Raw genomic sequence first — 21,318 nt, forward strand, 5'->3', positions numbered from 1 at the left:
TTAAAACATCTACTGTATTGCGCACGTCGCTATTTTCCACGAACGACGTGCATGTCTCTCTAAACTCCACGGTTGCAACCTTTTCCTGAATAGTGTAAATTATTTTTAAAGTAGAAATATAAGCGAATAAATTACGATTATTGCACACACCAGAAGAGGTCCCCGCGTTTTAATTATTATCATTATTTTTGTTTTAGAAAGCCCATACAAAGATGTTTTCTATATATTCTTTCTGAATGCAAAACACGCGAGCGGCACGCAATGAAACTTGTTGATCAAGCTGAAGGTGAATGCCCCAATAATTATGAATATTCTAATTTAAAAAGTCAATAAGATTGACAAAATGATCGGGGTCTACGAGGTCTGTAGAAAGACAGAAATGAATAAAAAAGAGGGAAAACTTTTCCCCCCACTGTTTAATCCCGTCTGTTAAAATGATCGGGATGTATTTTTTTGCAACTGTTGTAAATGTCAATTTGGCTCTCTTGTGTTGACTGATGCAACATTTTCGAAAAAGTTCAAGAATACAATATGTTAAACTGAAAGATTAGATGGCACCAATTTAGGAGTGTACCCTATTATATCGAATAGGATTTAAGAAAAACGTCGTGTTAGATTTGCATGAATGCCGAATTCACGCAAGAAAGCAAAACAAAGTGAAATAATAATAATAATAATAATAAAGTGGCCTTGAGCGTTGTGTTCGGTACAGAGGGAATAATCATGTTGGTTGTTTCTGTGTGTGTTTCTTTTATTTTTTTTAGTAACACAATGACATTGAGACAATTAGAATTGCGGTATATTTACGGATGACTATCAACATAAAAGCGCGCCAGACTCGAGATATACAGGAGAAGAACGACAGCCATAGTTCTGGGCCACTTTGACTAAAAAGTGCACCAAAGTTTTTTTTTGCATCCAACTTGTCCCTCGCGTCTGAATTTCCGCTGAGCTGAGGCCGGCGGCGCTGACATGCTGCCCAAAGTCGAGACTGACTCGCTGGGACTCTCTCGATCGTATGGGGAGCAAGGACACATGCCAAGAAAAGTGCAAGGTAAGAGCTGACACTTTTCATTTTAGACAACAAACGTGCAAATCGCATTTTATGAAGTGGAGCTAACTGACGATGATGTAATTTTGGTCGAACGTTTTAGTCGAAAATTGCATCTTTTCTGGCGGCTGTCAAGAGGATGAAAGATGTTTGTGTTTGCAGAGCATTCTGTTGTTTTTTGTCCTTCACGAGTCAGAATTGAAGTAAAAATATAAGTGCATGTGTAACACGGGCTCCATTTGTGGCTTGCTGCTCAATTACAGCCACGCTTCAAGTGGAGGTGTCCTGACGGGTAAAAATTGTCCAACTGCTTCAACGGTTTTATATTGCTCCAATGAATAACCCCTTTAAGACACTATCCCTTTTGTTTTACACATGCATGTGTAAAACAAAAGCTAATATTTTTCTTGCGCAATACAAAGTAAAGCGGTATCAACACCTGCAAAGTCTTGATTCCAAGCTGTCAAGTGTTTAATTTTGTTAATTTTTGTAAAATTATTCGAAGTGTGTATGGATTGATTTTCATCCTCATTTTGTATCGGAAAAAATATGTTACAATTTGAGCATTTAAAAATACGTATATATATATATATATATATATACATATTTAGCAGAAATGTCACGAAAGTTTGAAATGTTTTTTGACCAATGACCAAATTTGCGGTGACTCGTACCGTTTAAAATAACTGATTTTTTACTGGACTGTACATTTTTAAAACCTGGCTAATTCATATTTTGTGAGTTAAAATAACGGATCACAATTACAAACCGTTTCAATTTTCCAGCTTTAATTGCGCTCTAGTGGAAATTAAAAAAAAACATTTCTACAAATGCGTCGCCTGTCATGATACAATTTAAGATGCACGTCTAATTCGGTTTTTTTTTTTTCATTTGTGGCGATCTAACAGGGGATCAATTATCCGGCGCGTTTATGAGATGCTGATAACAGAGCCAAGACTCTCTTACAAGTAAAAGAGTGGCTTGTGAGTGGGACACTTATCAGATTTTACACACGCAGTAAAACAAGGTAGCCCGGGATACGCCCCCTTCTTTTATTGGAATTTTGATTTTGTCAATGCTATCTATTTCAGAATAAATGTATTGCTCAAATAAAACGCCAACAACTGCAAATGAGAATGTATGCAATTGAAATGTGACTTAGTCTCTATTTTTAAAAATCAGCCATGAGCATTTTTAATTGTCTTCGTTTCATCCCCTGTGAAATTTGTTAAAACATCTACTGTATTGCGCACGTCGCTATTTTCCACGAACGACGTGCATGTCTCTCTAAACTCCACGGTTGCAACCTTTTCCTGAATAGTGTAAATTATTTTTAAAGTAGAAATATAAGCGAATAAATTACGATTATTGCACACACCAGAAGAGGTCCCCGCGTTTTAATTATTATCATTATTTTTGTTTTAGAAAGCCCATACAAAGATGTTTTCTATATATTCTTTCTGAATGCAAAACACGCGAGCGGCACGCAATGAAACTTGTTGATCAAGCTGAAGGTGAATGCCCCAATAATTATGAATATTCTAATTTAAAAAGTCAATAAGATTGACAAAATGATCGGGGTCTACGAGGTCTGTAGAAAGACAGAAATGAATAAAAAAGAGGGAAAACTTTTCCCCCCACTGTTTAATCCCGTCTGTTAAAATGATCGGGATGTATTTTTTTGCAACTGTTGTAAATGTCAATTTGGCTCTCTTGTGTTGACTGATGCAACATTTTCGAAAAAGTTCAAGAATACAATATGTTAAACTGAAAGATTAGATGGCACCAATTTAGGAGTGTACCCTATTATATCGAATAGGATTTAAGAAAAACGTCGTGTTAGATTTGCATGAATGCCGAATTCACGCAAGAAAGCAAAACAAAGTGAAATAATAATAATAATAATAATAAAGTGGCCTTGAGCGTTGTGTTCGGTACAGAGGGAATAATCATGTTGGTTGTTTCTGTGCTGGCCTGCAGTGATGAGCGCTTACGTGCTGTGTGCGTGGTGCACTTGTGTTTGTGTGTTTGTGTGTGTGGGTGTGTTAATGCATATGCACTGGCGTGTAAGTGTCTTCATTTGTCTGTGGGCGGCAACATGTTCTCCTTCGCTCCTTAACGCTAATATCTGTCTGTCCCCCAGCGTGCTCGACGTAGTATTGCATATTTATGAGACTCTTTCACATTCGTCTTTTTTGGGGAGGTGTGTGGTGAGGTTGTGCAAGCCAGTTTGTAGGAATTAAGCGAAATAATTGACGACTTCTGTCCGTTGTTTTCTTTCTTTTTCCCCCTTCAAAATCAATGTCCCCAAAGCAAAACTTATATGTCACCCACTTTTACCCGCGTTACTATCCGAACTGCATGTGGACAAAATTATGAATGTCCTTTCTCTGTATGTATGTCCCAATTGCAGTTCCACAATTAAAAATGATGGACTACTCATATGACGAAGACCTGGATGAGATGTGTCCAGTGTGTGGAGACAAGGTTTCAGGCTATCACTATGGACTCCTCACCTGCGAGAGCTGCAAGGTTATTGGGCATTATCTCCCTCTTCTTATGTGTGTGTATGTACGTGTATGTATGTGTGTGTGTTCGCGCGTGTGTGTCTGTGTGTGTGTGTGGCCGTGTGTGGTCGTGTGTGTGTGTGTGTGTGTGTGTGTGTGTGTGTGTGTGTGTTGGGTTGGAGCAGTGTCAGAGAAGGCAAAAAACATACACTCGAGGCTACAACATGAGGCACCCTTACATCACTTTATAAAAAACTACACAAGGAGCGTATCCGAAATTCTGCCTTTATAAATATAATGCTTTAATTGCCATTTTTGAAGAGGCATGTACTGTTAACATTGTGTTTATTGTTGAAATTGTAATTGTTAGTGCACTGCATCAATCTGAGAGCCATTTGTAACATTTTGACAGAGCGAAATGAAGCCACTACAAAAAGAAAAATAAATTATTACTGCAAGTGTTACAAGCGTTGGCAGCACACTAATGTGTAGGTAATCCCACTCCGTCTAACAAAAGACAGCATGATTACCTTCATATATGCATTTGTTTTTCACAAAGCTCTTGTTTGAACGTGATGCCGAGATCACTATGCCTTGGTTATTAAGGACGTGAATATCTATTTGTATACCTGATGTGTGTGGGGAAACTCTTCATCACAAGTTCATTTCCAAACCAACAACAGTGTCTGAATAGAAAAGGCTTTGCCATTCTATCGCGTCTGCAAAGTAAACTTTTGACTTGAAGCTCCATCAGCAGGTTTTTATCCTAATCCCCGCTCTCTCCTCACACATGCATTATCAAGGCAAATATCTCGATGTTCATACAAGTTAGAAAAAAATACAGTAGATACACTGTATTCTAAACAGTATTGATGCAGTGGCATCACATTTTTTGCCCGTGTCGTCATTATTCAAAGCAGATGTTATAGATTGGATTCTGGATCGCAACCTTGAGATGCTCGAAGCACTTGCTTAGAGGAAGACGTCAGTGGCATCTGTGCAGCTTCTCAGCGTCAAACACACCCTCGCCCCGTTTTAACTATGAATTGTGTGAATGTGTGCCTGCAGGCTACACATGAAGAGGTGTTTTAATGAAGCACTGTCTATCCGTGTTGAAACATTAATAATATTGATATTTACCTTCAACCAGTCATCGATTGACTCAATGTAGCGACTTCCCTGATTGTTAATGGCAGCCGCGTAATTGTCTGGCTGATGTATTAGTTTGCTGTCGGTTTTTAGCTACCCAAAATCATGTACACACATCAGAGGCTTCTCATTTGCCACTCGTACAACATTTAAATGCACAGAGTTAAGAGTAAACAGACTCAGGATAAAGTATAAATTAGAGGTGGCTGAAACTTCCATCTCTTTAAGCAGTGGGTAAAAAGGTCAGGGTTCAAGGTGCAGGATCACCATGAACAAAGCAAACAGAGTTCAAGTATACATGTGAGCATTTTGAAAGGAACTTCAAATGAATGTGAAAGCTTATATTCACTGCTGTTTGTACTTGAACGAATGGATTGGATATGCCTTTATTAGTCTCACACTAATGACATGTGAAAATAACTCAGTTACCAACAATGCCCATGTTGGTCTTTATTTGAGATAAATTGGGAATCCTTGCTTCATGCGAGGAGACCGCAATGATCCTTTGTGCAGTTCAATCTTTTTTTATATATATATATATATATATATATATATATATATATATATATATATATAATAGAAATATAGACAGACAGACAGACAGACAGACAGACAGACAGATAGATAGATAGATAGATAGATAGATAGATAGATAGATAGATAGATAGATAGATAGATAGATAGATAGATAGATAGATAGATAGATAGATAGATAGATAGATAGAATAGATTTCACTATGTGAAATTCAGACCACTTTTCAACAACAACATTAAATATTAAACATGTTTGTCATGCAGCGATTATTACTTTGAGCCACTTTCCGTGTTTTGTTTCATGATTATTTTTCATGAATTCTTTTTTTTTTTTTTCAAGCACTCACCTAAAATGTTTTACTGTGATTTACATTGTCAATGTAATTGTTTTTTGGGGAAGTATTGAGAACAGCAGTCTCTATTCGTTTAGTTTATTTTGGAAAGTTCAGGTTATTACTGCATGCACTCCTCCGAGAATATGGATTTAGAATACATTACCTGCTCCCATCCTTCCGCCATTTGATTTTCATTAATTCTGCCAATAATTAATTCCATGTTGCAGTCAGGAACTCTATTATCCTGGAACTGGGAATTATGTTAATATATCGGACTGCTGTGTATGTGTGTGTGTGTGTGTGTGTGTGTGTGTGTGTGTGTGCGCATGTGTGTGTGTGTGTGTGTGTGTGTGTGTGTGTGTGTGTGTGTGTGTGTGTGTGTGTGTGTGTGTGTGTGTATGTGAGTGAGTGAGTGTGTTACTGCTTTCATGTGTTTCTTTTAAAGTGGTATGTTGAAAGTTGATTTCCATTAAAGGTTGAAGGGAGGCTATCCTAATTAATATTTTGTTCGAGAACTTCATACACAGGATGTGATATGTGGATCTCGGCTCCAATATTAGTGTATAGTGAGTTGAGACTATAATTTATATCCATCCATCCATTTTCATAAATAAGTCTTCTTGTGCCGGTCCCAAGCCCGGATAAATACAGAAGGTTGTGTCAGGAAGGGCATCCGACGTAAAAGTTTGGCCAAAGCAAACATGCAGATCAAACCTCGAAAGATGGAGGACACTGATTTGCTGTGGCGACCCCTTGTAGGGAAAAGCCGAAAGGAAAAGAAGAAGAGGGTTGCAGGCTTATAATTTATATTTGAAAAAAAAGTTGTGTCATTTGAAAAAAAAACTGTATGTATTATACTTTTCTACTTTTACTTTTTTGGTCATTAATTATGCAACATTTATTTACAATTAAGTTTGTGTGTGTGAGTGTGTGTGCGTAAGTGTGTGCATGTGTGTGTGTGCATGCGTGTGTGTGTGTGTGTGTGTGTGTGTGTGTGTGTGTGTGTGTGTGTGTGTGTGTGTGTGTGTGTGTGTGTGTGTGTGTAGGAGTGCGTGCGTGTGTGTTTGTATGGATATACATTCAGGCAGTGTGCGTGTGAATGGGTGCATTACCATCACACGGATGGGGTCAAACGGGTTGACATGTTAATTGGTATCCTCCGCAGGGCTTCTTCAAGCGCACGGTCCAGAACAACAAGCGCTACACATGTATTGAGAACCAGAGTTGCCAGATTGACAAGACCCAGAGGAAGCGCTGCCCATACTGCCGCTTCCAAAAGTGTCTCACTGTCGGCATGAAGCTGGAAGGTAAAGCAATACATTCACAGTGAGAACATTTCACATGCCAAAATGATTTATATATATATATATATATATATATATATATATATATATATATATATATATATATATATATATATATATATATATATATATATATATATATATATATATATATATATATATATATATAACATCTACTGTATATGGTGTTTGCAAGCATTGACTCGTACTTTGTGATATTTAGGAGTTCAATTGGCTTGTCTCAATTAGAATACATATAGTATATCCAGCTGTGCAAAATGTCATGGCCATCAAGCATGAAAGCATTAACACGCTTGACGAATCAGGCTGATTTAGAAATATTTCAGCTTGGCCAACCCGCCATGTATTTACTGCACAAATACATTTATATACTCCACTTTTCTCATTATGGTTGTTTTATGAGAACACCACTCCATAAAAAAATAAACTCCAAGTTGTGCACATCTGCACAAGTGAAAATGCAAAAGCAGGCAACATTCTTTGCTCAAGCATCATATACTTTTCGAGATATGATGTCTGTTTGCAATTACTGATTCTGAAAAGTATCAGGAAAAAATTATTGCATGGTGACTGACTGCCTCTGGACGTCCACACAGGTGTTTTATAAACTTTTAGGGCTCTTGTGAAATGACAATTTCGTCATTTTCCATTAAATCACAGTTGAATGCTTTATGGAAGAACCCATTCATACTTTGGCTTGAAATGTATTCTTCCATGGTCATTTTGAATTTCAATGGGTTTGAATCCAAATTGAGATATCCACAATAGTGCATTGCACAAGTTGAATATCCCATTTGACAGTAATATATATATATATATAATTTTGTTATTCTCAAAATTGCAGTTGACACCAATCCTTCCCTTCTTTCATCCAACGTGTTGAAAACAAGCAATGCATATGAGTATTTTAGATGGGGGTTAGAAGGATTTTGAGGGTGTCTGGTAGCTGCTGGACACTTAATACCTGCAAAGACAGAGAATAAAAAATAAAAATACAAAACTTGATGTGCTTGAGAATGGTAATGATGATACTTTTGGCCGTCCAGTTTGCCGGTTTGAGGCCTCTTTGTTTAATTTGAACAAAGCTCAGAAGCCCAGTCAAACATTGCTCATGTTGAATTGTGGTAAAATGGAAGGGTGAATGTTCCTCCTTGTCAAAGGCAATATTTCAAATGAATTATTGTTTGGTTTTCCTTTGTAATCACTGATTCTAGAGCGTACGTTAGTCGTTAGGTCAATTTACAGTGATCGCACAAGATTGCAATTATTTAACGGAGAATCTATGTCATTATTCTTTATGGTAATATTGCATTCCTGTTAGTATTAATACACTACCAGTCAACGATTTGGGCACACTTTGTGGTGCGATTGAATGATAAACTATAGTCAATGTTTTTGCTGTAAATATATGCTAGATCTTGTCAAATATATCGACAATACTGACAAGAATCACAACAAGGGTGTGGTTAAAAAAAAGACAAACAACAAACTGCCTCAGTAAATCTTTAAGAGGGCTTCTCCTTTCTTCCACATGAGAAGTAAAAAAAAAAGAAAGAAAAAAAGACAAAAAAATCGCTCCTAATCATGAATGGCCGCTGGGCAATATGTCCCAGCCCGCCATTTTCTAGCTGACGTGGGCGCTCAGTTGGCCGTGTTTGGTTTGTTGGCTGTAACTTTCAGCTCGGGGGCAAGACAGGCCCTCCAGCATTCTCTCAAGGCCCAGAAGCTCCAGTGGGCGACTCCTGCCACAACCACTAAAGAACCCCTTTGCAGGAAGCTTGACACCTCTTGCCACACGCGCTCACACATCTCCTTATCAAATACATGTATTCATGAAAAGGCCAAAGGTGTTCAGACGGCCACAGGCGAGATCACAAAGCGGCCAATGGAAAAACATTGTAATGGTGAAAGCGAAAAGCCCCCTTTGGATTCATGCTTATTTTATGGCATGACACAGCAGCTTGTAGCAATATGTGAAACGAGTGGAAACGACTGCGTAGGTCTTATTTGGATTATCTAAGATTTGTTGATTTGCCAGCAGTTAATCCAGTTCAGAAATCTGCGTACTGTATCATTTAAGCAAGTCAAAATTTTTATCCTCACGTGGAATTTTTGCCATGTGAAACTTAAAGAGAAACAAAAATGTATAGTAGTTATGTGTAGTAGTTATAGTAGAAATTATTTGCGGTCATACTGTAAAACAGATATAAGCATTTCAAAATTGTTAGAAGATCCTTTAAAGGGCAAGTCAACTCTCACATTATCTGTACAACACGATGCCCGACGCACCGCCACTACTCTAAATAATATGTGTAAACCCAGCTATTTTTCAGCAATGCAGATTTGAAGGTTCAAAATGAGTGAATGGCTGATTGGAGCCAGTCATAAGAAGGCATTATTATATGTCACCAATGGAAAAATTGGGGATGCAATTGTTGCAGTCTCGCTCTCTCCACGGCGAAAATTTGTTGCTGCTTCTACCAGGTTTTAATGCAATATTTCTCAATTTTACAATTTGTTTTTGGGAAGCTGCTGTCTGCCCTCCAAAATATTGGAGTTGTGAATTTCTTTGTATAATTTAAGAAGTCTTTGTTTATCTTTTATAAAGACAGATCCATCACTTCAAACCTGATTTTGCTCTTATTGTACTTGATGCTGTCCAACAGGTAACAATCTTGGCCATGGCTGTTTTGTTACCGTTTTATTTCAATCTTGAATGAATGAAGTAAAGCTTCATTGGCAATTGCTTTATATTGTATTTATTTATTTATTTATTTTTGTCATGGTACAAAGTAGATTTAAAAAATATATATAGCTACTGTCATTCATCTCCTGACATGGTTTGTGGTCAGCGAATGTATCTGCATGCACGTGAAGCCACTTTTAAAATGGAAGCAATGGAATGGAAGCAACAAGCATCAAAATAATTCTTGTCCATTACTAATTAACCTGCTGTCATTACTTTTTTTCCCACTTTATTATCCTGCCGCTATGTGAAGCGAGGCAGCTGTTCCATTACGTATGCATAGGTATCATAGGTATTCATGTGTGCGCACAGGATAGGGCGCATCCAGAGCAGAGGTTGAAGCCCTGAAATGACAAACAGGGTGTCAGCAAGGCTCTGCAGGAACCATTAATATGCTGGCGACCGACAGGTTTCCTCACCTGCATGTACTTAATATCCTGGATATTAAACAACCATAAATCAGTGGACATAAGCACCGAGAACTGTGAATGGCTGTTTGCGTGTGTGTGCGTGTGTGCGTGTGTGCGTGTGCGTGTGTGTGTGTGTGTGTGTGTTTGTGTGTATGTTTGTGTGTGTGCCAAGAAAAGACTGTCAAGAAATGTATATTTTGAAAAATCTAACAAAAACTAATAATAATAATAATAATAATAATAATAATAATAATAATAATAATAATAATAATAATAATAATAATACATTTTATTTCAAGTGCCTTTCAAAACACTCAAGGACACTTTAAAATAAAAACAATAAAACAAAGCACATAACAATAAAACCATAAGTAAAATGATACATAATAAAATAGCAGATAGAACTATACATTGAAAGCAATTTTAAACAAGTGGGTTTTGAGGTGAGCCTTGAAAATAGGGAGGGAGTCAATATTGCGGATGTTGGGTGGAAGAGAAAGGGCACAGAAAAAATGTCCCGTACAGTGTGGAATGTAATCTAATTATGCTTGTTTTTATAAATGCATCTGAATGTTTAGGAATGTTAGTGTACATGGTCCGTAATCCTTATTTTTCTGATGTACCCCGACAAAAAGGCTGTATGAGCCTCATTTGTCTAGGACAGACATGGCTTTCTCAACTGATTACTTGCAATTTTGCAGATATATCATACATTTTTTGAATGGCTCTGCACAAATGAATAAATGGATACACTTATCACAATTATCCTTGATTTTTTTAACTGTAGAGTCAATATTATGTAAATATGAAGTGCTATGATAACTTCAATGCAAGTTAACTTCCAGTGAAGCTTTTGTGCAATGCACTACATTAAGCATTGTAGACTCCTCTAAGTGTGAAGACTTCATGCGTCCATCTATGTCTGTGATCAAGGCAAGTGCATTGCATTGAATTTAGCAGTGTATATGTGTGTGTGCGTGTGTGTGTGTTTGATGTAATGGTTCAAATCAGTGACAGACACTTTTCTAACAGGTCATTAAAATCACTCCCTAGGCATCTTAGGAGTGCATGCAAAGGGAGTGTGCAGTGGGGTTGCAGGGGAGGGGGCTCATCTTTTCCAGTGCTCCACAACTACTCCTCAGTTGTCCTCGCGTGTGTGCGTGTGTGTGTGTGTGTGTGTGTGTGTGTGTGTGTGTGTGTGTGTGTGTGTGTGTGTGTGCGCGTGTGTGTGTGTGTGTGTGTGTGTGTGTGTGTGTGTGTGTGTGTGTGTGTGTGTGTGTGTGTGTGTTTGTTTTTTTATATAATCTATTAAGACATTATGAGCTATAGTGGTCCAGGGCCAAGTCACCATGGTATCTCAGGAATCAAAATGTAAAAGTCCACTTGACAGTCCACTGCATGACAGTCCACAAACTCCAGATGGTCGATTACTGCAGTATTGCAGCGAGGTTCTCTGTTTAGTCGACCAATATCTACTAGCTCATTGCGTGGGGTCGGAGTAAAGGGTGATTAAATATGAATAATTAACGCTCATGCCCCCTGAGTGGGAGGCAGCAGAGCCGTTCTACGATGGCAGCAGTCAGCCAGATCACACATGGCCCCAGTAGCAGTTCAATGTGTAACTATCTCATTCAGTAGACACACTAACAGAACACATGCAGTGATATCCTCGCCATGGCATCCTGCGTGAAGATGATAGGGCATGGTGGGAATCCCCATGCAAATTCTTCGGATCGAGTTTTGTCTTTCCAGGATGGCTTTTTTGAAAAATACTCTGTGTCTGGCTATATTTTTCATTTGTATTTCCATGCAGGGAAGTTTGTGTCTTTAGTGAATGAGTAACTTCACTATCTGTTAGACCTGTTGGCTTTAAGAGTCAACAATGTCAAGTGTAATCAACGCTGGAAAACCCTTGTCCCACATAGACATTACAATTACTTAGTTCACATCTATAAAGCTAATTATCTGTGGGCAAATTATATTTCAAATTACAGCATATCCATGTAGAATTAAAGTGGATATATTAAAAAAACAAAGGACCTGCCAGAACATTCAACAACAAAAATGTGAATTTATTCAAATTTTTGTCAGAACTATAATATGTATTGCCAAAATACACACATTTTACAATTATTTGACCATGTTCGTGTAAGAACAGGATGTTCACATATAGAATGGCTCAAATGTACCTATAAGAATATTTTTCTTACCCCTTTATCTTTTCTCATCTTTTTTGATTTTTTGCAGCTGTGCGAGCAGATCGCATGCGGGGAGGACGCAACAAGTTTGGCCCCATGTACAAACGTGACCGGGCCCTCAAGCAACAGAAGAAAGCGCTGATCCGAGCTAACGGCCTGAAAATCGAGGCCATGAGCCAGGTGATGCAGGCGGTCCCCACCGACCTCACCATCTCATCGGCCATTCAGAACATTCACTCAGCTGCCTCCAAGGGGCTGCCACTGAGCCATCACAGTGGCCACCACACCAGTCACCACCATCACCACCACCATCATGCCACCGCCTTACCCCCAACAGACTACGACCGCAGTCCTTTCGTCACCTCACCAGTCAGCATGGCAATGCCACCGCACGCCGGCAGCTTGCAGGGCTACCAAACAGCCTACGGACACTTCCAGGGCACACGTACTATTAAGTCTGAGTACCCAGACCCATACACCAGCTCCCCTGAGTCCATCATGGGCTACGCCTACGTTGATGCCTACCAGTCGAGCTCATCGCCCAGTTTCCCCCACTTGATCGTAGAGCTGCTCAAGTGTGAACCGGACGAGCCTCAGATTCAAGCAAAGATCCTGGCCTACCTGCAGCAGGAGCAGGCCAGCCGAGGCAAGCACGAAAAGCTCAACACCTTCGGTCTCATGTGCAAGATGGCTGACCAAACACTCTTCTCCATTGTGGAGTGGGCTCGCAGCAGTATCTTCTTCCGTGAACTCAAGGTGGGTGTGCGCACGGTCTTGACAGTGTCAAGATTCATTTCTAGTTGTATTTGAAATAGTTTTTATCCAAATATCTGGTTCTGTGCGTGTTACACGAATGACTGGGGGAGTACAAAAGGCAATGGGAAAATGTCCACGGACATTCATTCAATCACTCCATGCAAGACATGTCTTTAATCTGCCTCTGATATGGGCTGCTTCAACACCAATCTTCACAGCACTGTGGACGCACCCTGCTCTAATAACTGATCAGCAATTCAGCAGCCACTCATATTTTCCTCTAACCTGACACATTTTGGCTATGGGCTGTAATAACTCCTCATCCTTTTTCACAGGGTCGTAGTCTGGGTGATTTATCTGCACATGAGTGATTCCTCTGATCTGACTGTGCACACTTCACGTGATATGTCACTGGTTAGCATATTGACTGAAGAGTCAGCGGCGTTACAATAACAGCGAATGTGATCTGAAAGGAGATCAAGACTGACTTGATCCCCGGTAGCAGCACTGATATGTTCCAGAGTTGGTGCACGCAAAGGTACTACCATTATTGTACCATTGGAAATTCTATTTTAAGGGACATCATTTGACTGTACCCCAGTGAGTAACCCAGTTGACAAGATATTTATTGGGTTTGAGTCATCTCACCCATTCCTTTTTTTGTGAATTGAAACAAATGCATGACCTCCGGTTTCAACTTGTGAAAATCAGACGTATTATACAGCCCAAAATTAGAGCGATAGTGTCTGCAATTCACATCAAACACAAATCACAAAACACAAATACTATTTTATTTGAATGACCATCATTCTATATCATATACAGTAAAGTCTCGTTATATCGATATCGGATATATCGATAGTCCCGGTTATATCGATACTATTTCTATGCACGCACGGAGAAAATTACATGCAAACAGGGTCGGATATATCGATAGTCCCGGTTATATCGATATTTTTTCCGACTCCCGAGAATATCGATATAACGAGACTTTACTGTATATCATATAACTCACCACAAACAAGGATTTTGACAAAATTTACTAGTAAAATACCTCTTCCCTTTGAACAGGAAGAAACATTGATAGAACTCAACCTGGGGGTGGCTATTTACCTCAGGTGGTTTGGTTTGGCACTGTGACGTGTAGCCAACAGATGTGAGCCATTTTTCTGCATTAAATTACCCTGTACAAAGCAGCATTCTGTATTGTAACAGTCGTTATTGCAATAAGTAGCGTGCACTTAAAGTACATTCTTATGTTTCTCCATCAATGGACGATGGTAGCTTAGTTGTGTACTCAAGCACCTAATGTGTTCCTAATTCTCACTTCTTTCTTTGGCATCCTAATGGAGTTGTTTGGAATGCGACTTGGTAAATATACTACTTGCTTTGCTTCACCATGCTTTGCTTCATGTCCCAATAATAATCAAACATTAGATTTATTGTTGCATCTACCATTGCAAATAAAAATCAGCTACTGTATATGTCTTGAATCAAAAAAAGTCCAATTTTGAAACCAAGAAGCTCTCAAAGAATTTAATTGGAGTTGCAGATGTGACCAAATGTATGTATCTATACATACCAAGCTGAGACCATCTCATAGAAACGAAATGAATATATTTTCCACAACAATCAGCTCATATGATTATTTGCAAGTACTACTACAATTTTATTTTCCTTCTCAATGAAGGTCAGTATTTTTAGTGGGATGGGCTTTTGGGTTTCAACAGCCAGAGCTTTGCCTCATTTTACATACTCCTGTTGTTGCAACCTTTTGTCTGGCATCGCACATTGCCAAAGGCTCAAATACATATTAATAGGCTAGCGGCAGTAATACAATTACCGGCACGTACTGAATGTAATTTTATTTTCAGATGAAAAATAATACATGAAATAAATCCTATTTTTGATATATAAAAGGGAGCCAATTACAAAGTCCTTGAAAGCACATGTTGACATTTAGCATGCTGTGTGTCGCACCTATTGACATTTTTTTTGGTTTTACATTGAACTGGGAGAGTAGAGAATGATGTGAGTTCAATAGAGGACAATACTCTTCCTGAGCAGTACCCCCACTTTGCTCCCTCGAGAGCCCCGCTTGAACTATCGTCTCTTTGGGATAGACAGGACAGCTGATGGGGAAAAACCCACTCTAATAACTATTTTGTAATTTTCAAAATGCCCATCCAAATAATTGCAAATGCTGTGCATGCTTCCCACACAGTGCACAAGGTCCTGCTTTTACTGATTAATAAGTTAATGAGCATATTTAGTTTGAGTGGTGGTGAAGCTCAATGAAAACAATGACCGTATGACGGGAATTGCTTTCTCATGGCCCTTTGTTTTTGGGTAGCCTCTTGGGGTTGCTAATTATGAAACTGCTATTTCTGTTTAAATTATACAGATTTGTATTGGGAATTAATTTATTGATTTATTAATAGAATTGTATTTGAATTCATTTCATTTGCCTGTGATTGTGTTTATACAAAAGTGCCTACATTTATTTCGTGATCACTTCCTGCACACTGGCAGTCGAAGCTCAAGAACAATATTTGAAAACCACAAAGCCTCACATGACCATAGCTCTCCGAATTTCCTAGATGACAGAGTGTGGCCCTATTCCATTATTCTGTTAAAGTATGTGGAAACATGTTTACACTTGTTGTTTATAGAAGTTAGTTATGGTGATGCTATGATTCAAAAAAAGTGTGTTGAAAATTTGACATGAATTAGAATCCTTCTGTGCTCTTTGAAGTTCTGGACGTGACTTGTGAGGTAGGAATCAGATACTGCTGCTTGTAGGAATCAGAAGCAGAGTGAATCATTCAATGTTTGTCACAGGTCTTGCTGGAATGAGGTTTTCGGTAACTGTATATCCACTTTCATCTCTCTCAATCTCTTTTTTTTCCCTTCTCGTTCTTGATCCCTCTCTCCTGCAATCACACAGACTGCACACACGCACTGAGCTCTCACTATTATTAACACAGTAAGAACAAAAGAATTTTAGTGATAATCACGAGACTAGGACGCATTTAGCCATAAGCGAGAACTTCTGAAAATCCCTGTTGTCTGGAAAGAGAAGCGGCAACGTGCCACACTCAAGCCGCTCAGACATTAAGATTAGCTCTTCCCAAATATCAATGGAACAAGAGTGTTTCTAAACCTTTATTGACCCAAGGTGCTCATTTTAGTGTAGACACATTTCATAGCACACTGCAAACAAAAACATCAATAAAAGTATTAAAACTGATTTTCTGATAATCTTGTCACAATTTACACACACGCTCACAAAACCTCACTCCTTGATTATATGGGCATTTTTAGTGGAACAAAAATATACTACTCAGTCATAAGAAAGGTGGATGCACAGTTTTACTGTACCTACCAGATTAATGTACCTCATGAAAATGTTCAATCTATCAATAAATATCACTGCCATTGATTAATAGATAGGCAATATAATTTAGAATGACATATCATGTTCAGGTAAATTATATAATTTAGCTGAAAATGATTGAATAGTATCCCACTAGTGATGATGTCTCACAGGACAATCAAAACCAGCATAGGAAATGCAGCAGTTATATAGCAGTTACATATATACAGTACACACACACACACACACACACACACACACACACACACACACACATATATATATATATATATATAATGTGCAGTCAACAGTATTATGTGCATTATCAAACATTTTTGTATAGTACTGACAAAAATGTTATATAATATATAAAATAATATACTTTCAAGCTTTTCAAATATATTTATTGGCTACACTAAGTGTTCCTAAGTGTTCCCAGTGTGACTTGTGATCTGCGGTGTGCTGGTCTCCCGCTGCACTGTGCACCATTGTGCGAGCATTATGGGATGGTTGTCCCAACACGATTAGCATAACAAAAAACATAATGAAAGAGAATTTAAAAGGTGTGCGATATTGATGATTGACATGTTTATTTGTCCCTTTCCTAACCCATTCCCCTTTTCAACACATTGTCCCTGCTGCCACTTTCCTCTCCACACCTTTTAATAAAGCAGATTGGTCTCTCATTTTGGATGCATAAACAACGTCGGTGTACCGAGTCAGCATGCACTCGCCAGCAAGTAATTCATTGAACACACAAAAGAAGAAAAAAAGTTCTTTGAGAAATCATCCAATCATCAAGTTCACATCTGCTTATTCATTTTGCAGATTAGCCCAAAGAATCTCACCTTGTCATGCCTTGGCCGCAATAGTCTTGGCATCTTAATTATCTTGTCACTTAGTTAAAGCGAAGCAGTATCTTACTTATGATGATTATTACATTTGTTGTGCAAAATGTGGTGAAACTTTACCAATGGTGTATATTTAGTCCATCAATGTGATAATAGAAATGGCAGAGGTATTGCCTCTGACGTGTCCAAATCTTACTTCACTGTTTGTATCGGAGATATGGGGGTGTTTTTTGATCAATCATCAAACTTCATTTTCGATTTCTTTTGTGTGTGTTGCATGCAGCAGGAATTGCAAAAGCAGAGTGGAGGCCCATTAAGTAGAGGAGGAACTGTATTAGAAATTTGGTTCCCTGGGAAAGCTCCCAGCTGAGATGGGGCGGCCATATTGGATAACCAGATGGCCGGGTAAAAGAGAGATCAGGCAACGAGAACAGGGGTGAAACAAAGAGAGGACGCAAGTAGAAAAGGCATGCAGAGAGAACACAGAGACAGTGAAGAAAAGTACAGAGGAAGTGGAGAAATCACACACACATGCAGTCCCCCGCCACACACATAAGCCACTGGTGTTTAAAAAAACGACACAGTCAACATAAGACAGGGGCAACGAGTTACAAGATGCGAACAAAAGTAGAAGAGATTTTAGTCGTAAGTGGCTCAGGGAGTAAGAAAGACAACGTGAACAATTTTGGTGGAGAGAACACTTGGAGATAGAGGGATATGGTGATAAAAGTGAGGCAAGTGGCACAAAAAGATGGGAGGCGCTACAGTGAAGGAGACGAAGAGGTGGAGACATGATGAGAAGGCACTGTCACAGAAGGCTTGGATGAGAGGAAGAGGGAAATGAGGAAGAGGAAGGTGAAGGGAACAGAGGAGGGGGTTAAATGGGAAGATGAACAAGAGGCTGCGAGCAGCGGCGACGAAGGGCAGGAGGAGGAGGAGAGGGACTGTGGTGAAGGACAGCAGGAGGGGTGAAAAGATGATCCGAAGGTGGATTTCGATAGGGGGTGTCAAAAAAAGGGGGGGACAGGTGGAAGGTTAATGGGCCTGGAGCTACTACACCAGACGCTCGTGTGCTTGATATACGGCAGCGGGGACGGCGCAGCGCGTAGGCTTTCAAAGATATATTATTTCATTTGAAGAGCAGCACCATTCGGGCAGACAAACACCCCCCACCCCTGTGCAGCAGCTTCCTCAACAACACAGCATTTGTTCAGTCATAGATAACAGGCCTCCTTGCTTCTCCAACATATACACAAATATGTATGTGTAGTATCCCACAGTGCACACCAACACACACTAAGCCGATGGAAGTTGTCTAAGTCTCCACTGAATTTCAATTTTTTTGTCTTCTGCTCACCTATCTAAGTCTCCCTCGGCTAGCCACCTTCACCACCGACTGCTTGTAGATTCTAAAGCTACGTGTGCGATGCTATTTTAGTAGTAATAATATCTGTTTGATCAGGTCAGGTGAGGGAGGAGGGGGGTCTCAGGTCATTCATAAATAGTAGACCAAAAATCAGAAGATCAAGCTCAGTTTTTCAGAACTAGTGTAGAACGAGCTTTCATGTGTCAGCACAGGTACAAACAGGAGGAGGTGGATTTAAGGATTTGGTTTGAGGAAGCCATATTCCAACCTACAGTAACTAATGGCTAAAGGTGGATTCTGAATGCATCCATGATGTTCCCAGAAGAGGAAGCACATCAGCCATGTGTGTGTTGTACCTGAGGTCCTCTGGGCTTGGAGTGCCCACCGTGTCTTAGATGTTCCAAGTGTGGACAGCCCAAAAGTAACTTCCTCCTAAGTTCCCTTGATGGTTGTTGACTTAGCTTTAAGACACTGCCTTCCCAAATATTGTAATGGTCCCATAGGTCCAACCACAAGGGACTGCTGGGGGCCGGAAGGAAGTACTGTGAACTTGTTAAAAGGAAAGATTTAGTTTGGCCCCTCCCAGAGGACACAACAGGAGGTTAGCATGAACGAAGTCTGCTCATCTACTTGTTGCTTTGATAAAGGATGAAAGTCACTCATCAAAAGTATACAGAGTTCCGGTAAACGACTAAACCTCATTTCCTTTCACACTCTCATCATATTTTATATTTATATACTCAATTTCTTGATAGATTCAGCAAGTCACAAACATCCCTAAAACATTTAAAAGCACGCACAGAGTAATCATATTTTCGAAGTCATCTTAAAATGTGTGAATACATCAGGCACATTATGCTCACTTTTAATAGAAACTGTCAGATATATATTCATTCAATGGATGTTAAACACAAGGGCCATAATTGTGGGCCATGGGAGAGAAATGCAGAGTGTGGAATTAAGTGGCAAAATCCCCAATATGTGGGTTACCTTATTGAGATAAATGACATTGTACGTACAAGACAGCACACAATTAAAAGCACAATTGGCACAAAAGAAACTAAAATGTCTCAAGCCAAAACACGGTACTAGTCATACAGTATGCTTTTGATCCCAGGAGTTTTTATTTGATTTCACGAGACATATGCAGGTTAGCTGATAAGGTTTATTTTGCGTGCACGTATGTGTGTGCCTGAATGTATGTGTTTAAAATTGTTGCACCACCTAAATTTGGAGAGATGCATTTTTCAACTTCCATCTCCCTCCGCTTTTCTCCAATTTAGCCACATGCTTCTAAGCACTGCTAATGAAGCGACAAAAGAAAAGCTAAAAATGGGAGATGTTTTGGCTGCTGTACTTTTTCATTTTAAGGTAAGTTAGCGCAGCTTGATTCACATTTGTGAGCACTCTGGGCTCTCTACAGGAGAACAGGTCATGCTTCAGTCTATCTTTGGGAACGATCAGTGTAAAAGCATTTTTATTGGCATGTCATCCTGCTTGTTAATGTGGGGACAGAGGTGCACGGTTACAGTCGTGCACAGTTGCTGGCACAAGTTGGCAGTCAAATCAGCATGTTATGGGAGGGAGTAGTTGAAAGATGGAGAGGAAAGTGACAGTAAAACGGAACGAAATTGGGTAAACAAAGGGAATGTAAGGGTGCTGCTCTAATAAATTAAGTCAACACATCTATCAAAGTTAAAAAAAACTGTACTTCCTCTGTGCTGATCTGTGCTGATCCTCTGTGCTGTGCTGATAAATATACATTCATTTTGAATGGATTGGATGGATTGAATGGATAAATCTTTTTATTGACATAATTGAGCCTGTTTTTCTAAAATTTTATGAATAATTTACTTGACCCCCCCAAGAAAAAAATAAAGAGTTCTTTTTTCTTTTTTAGAAGAATTTGAAGACCTGTGTTGCCTTTGACTGGCAGCAGGTGATTTGCCCTACCTTTCATGTAACTCTGGTATAAATTACCATCACTCTTTGCCTGAATGTCGCCCTAAACAGGCAAAAAGGTTGTGTGCAGCCAGACTGGTTATGGTATGGCATGAGGGTGGCCGGCATGGTTAAGACAACTACAAAGATGAGTGTGAGGAGGCGGCACTTTACCTCTAAATAGCCTGTGACTATTCAGTTTCCTAGAGGTCAGAGGGGCCGAGGTGTGGCTATATAGCTTTATGATGACCCTCAACCTAAAACAAAACAAAACAAAACACAACACATATAGCTACCTGTGTATTCTTTATATTTTCTGCATTTTGATAAGTGACTTGATACATGGATTTGTTTCACAATTTGAGACATAGTGGCACCTGTACACACCTCAGAATCAGATCGGGACTACCCGTCATCCCCCATGAAGTCAGATGAAGCTGCTAATGATTCAATTACAGTACCGGCACATAAAAATGATGTAAGAAAACGGATTTACTGGTTGCACCAGAACTTTGTACAGTATTGACAGCACTTTGTCACGGAAATACAAAAAAAAAAAAAAAAAAAAAAAAAAAAAAAACAAGAATCACATTTGGTGTCTTATGTTCCCACATTGTATGGCCGCAATTATGTGGCTGTAATCCAGCCTGCCAAGAGGTTGTGCAGTCTCTGCTTCTTTTGTCACGGAGCTGTCAACAGTTGTCCTCGAGTTTCTATTTCTGATGCTTATTTGATTCTGCTCTATTTTTGAAAAGGAGTGAGGACACTTTGGG

The 21,318-nt window shown here is 39.2% G+C and overlaps 1 protein-coding gene across 1 annotated transcript in view; it reads left to right on the forward strand.

The window, feature by feature from the left end:
- Window positions 1-751: 751 nt before the first annotated feature.
- nr5a2 (nuclear receptor subfamily 5, group A, member 2) overlaps window positions 752-21,318 on the forward strand; it is a 57,260-nt gene continuing 36,693 nt past the window's right edge. The window contains exons 1-4 of the mRNA XM_089000250.1: window positions 752-1,054; window positions 3,465-3,583; window positions 6,742-6,883; window positions 12,305-13,011. Of these exons, the coding sequence (XP_088856376.1) occupies window positions 973-1,054; window positions 3,465-3,583; window positions 6,742-6,883; window positions 12,305-13,011 (1,050 nt within the window). The 5' untranslated portion in view covers window positions 752-972. The remainder of the gene's footprint in view (window positions 1,055-3,464; window positions 3,584-6,741; window positions 6,884-12,304; window positions 13,012-21,318) is intronic.

The sequence above is a fragment of the Hippocampus bargibanti genome, linkage group LG07, assembly GCF_051943395.1.
Source record: "Hippocampus bargibanti isolate YZ-2025 linkage group LG07, ASM5194339v1, whole genome shotgun sequence".
Classification (NCBI taxonomy): Eukaryota; Metazoa; Chordata; class Actinopteri; order Syngnathiformes; family Syngnathidae; genus Hippocampus; species Hippocampus bargibanti.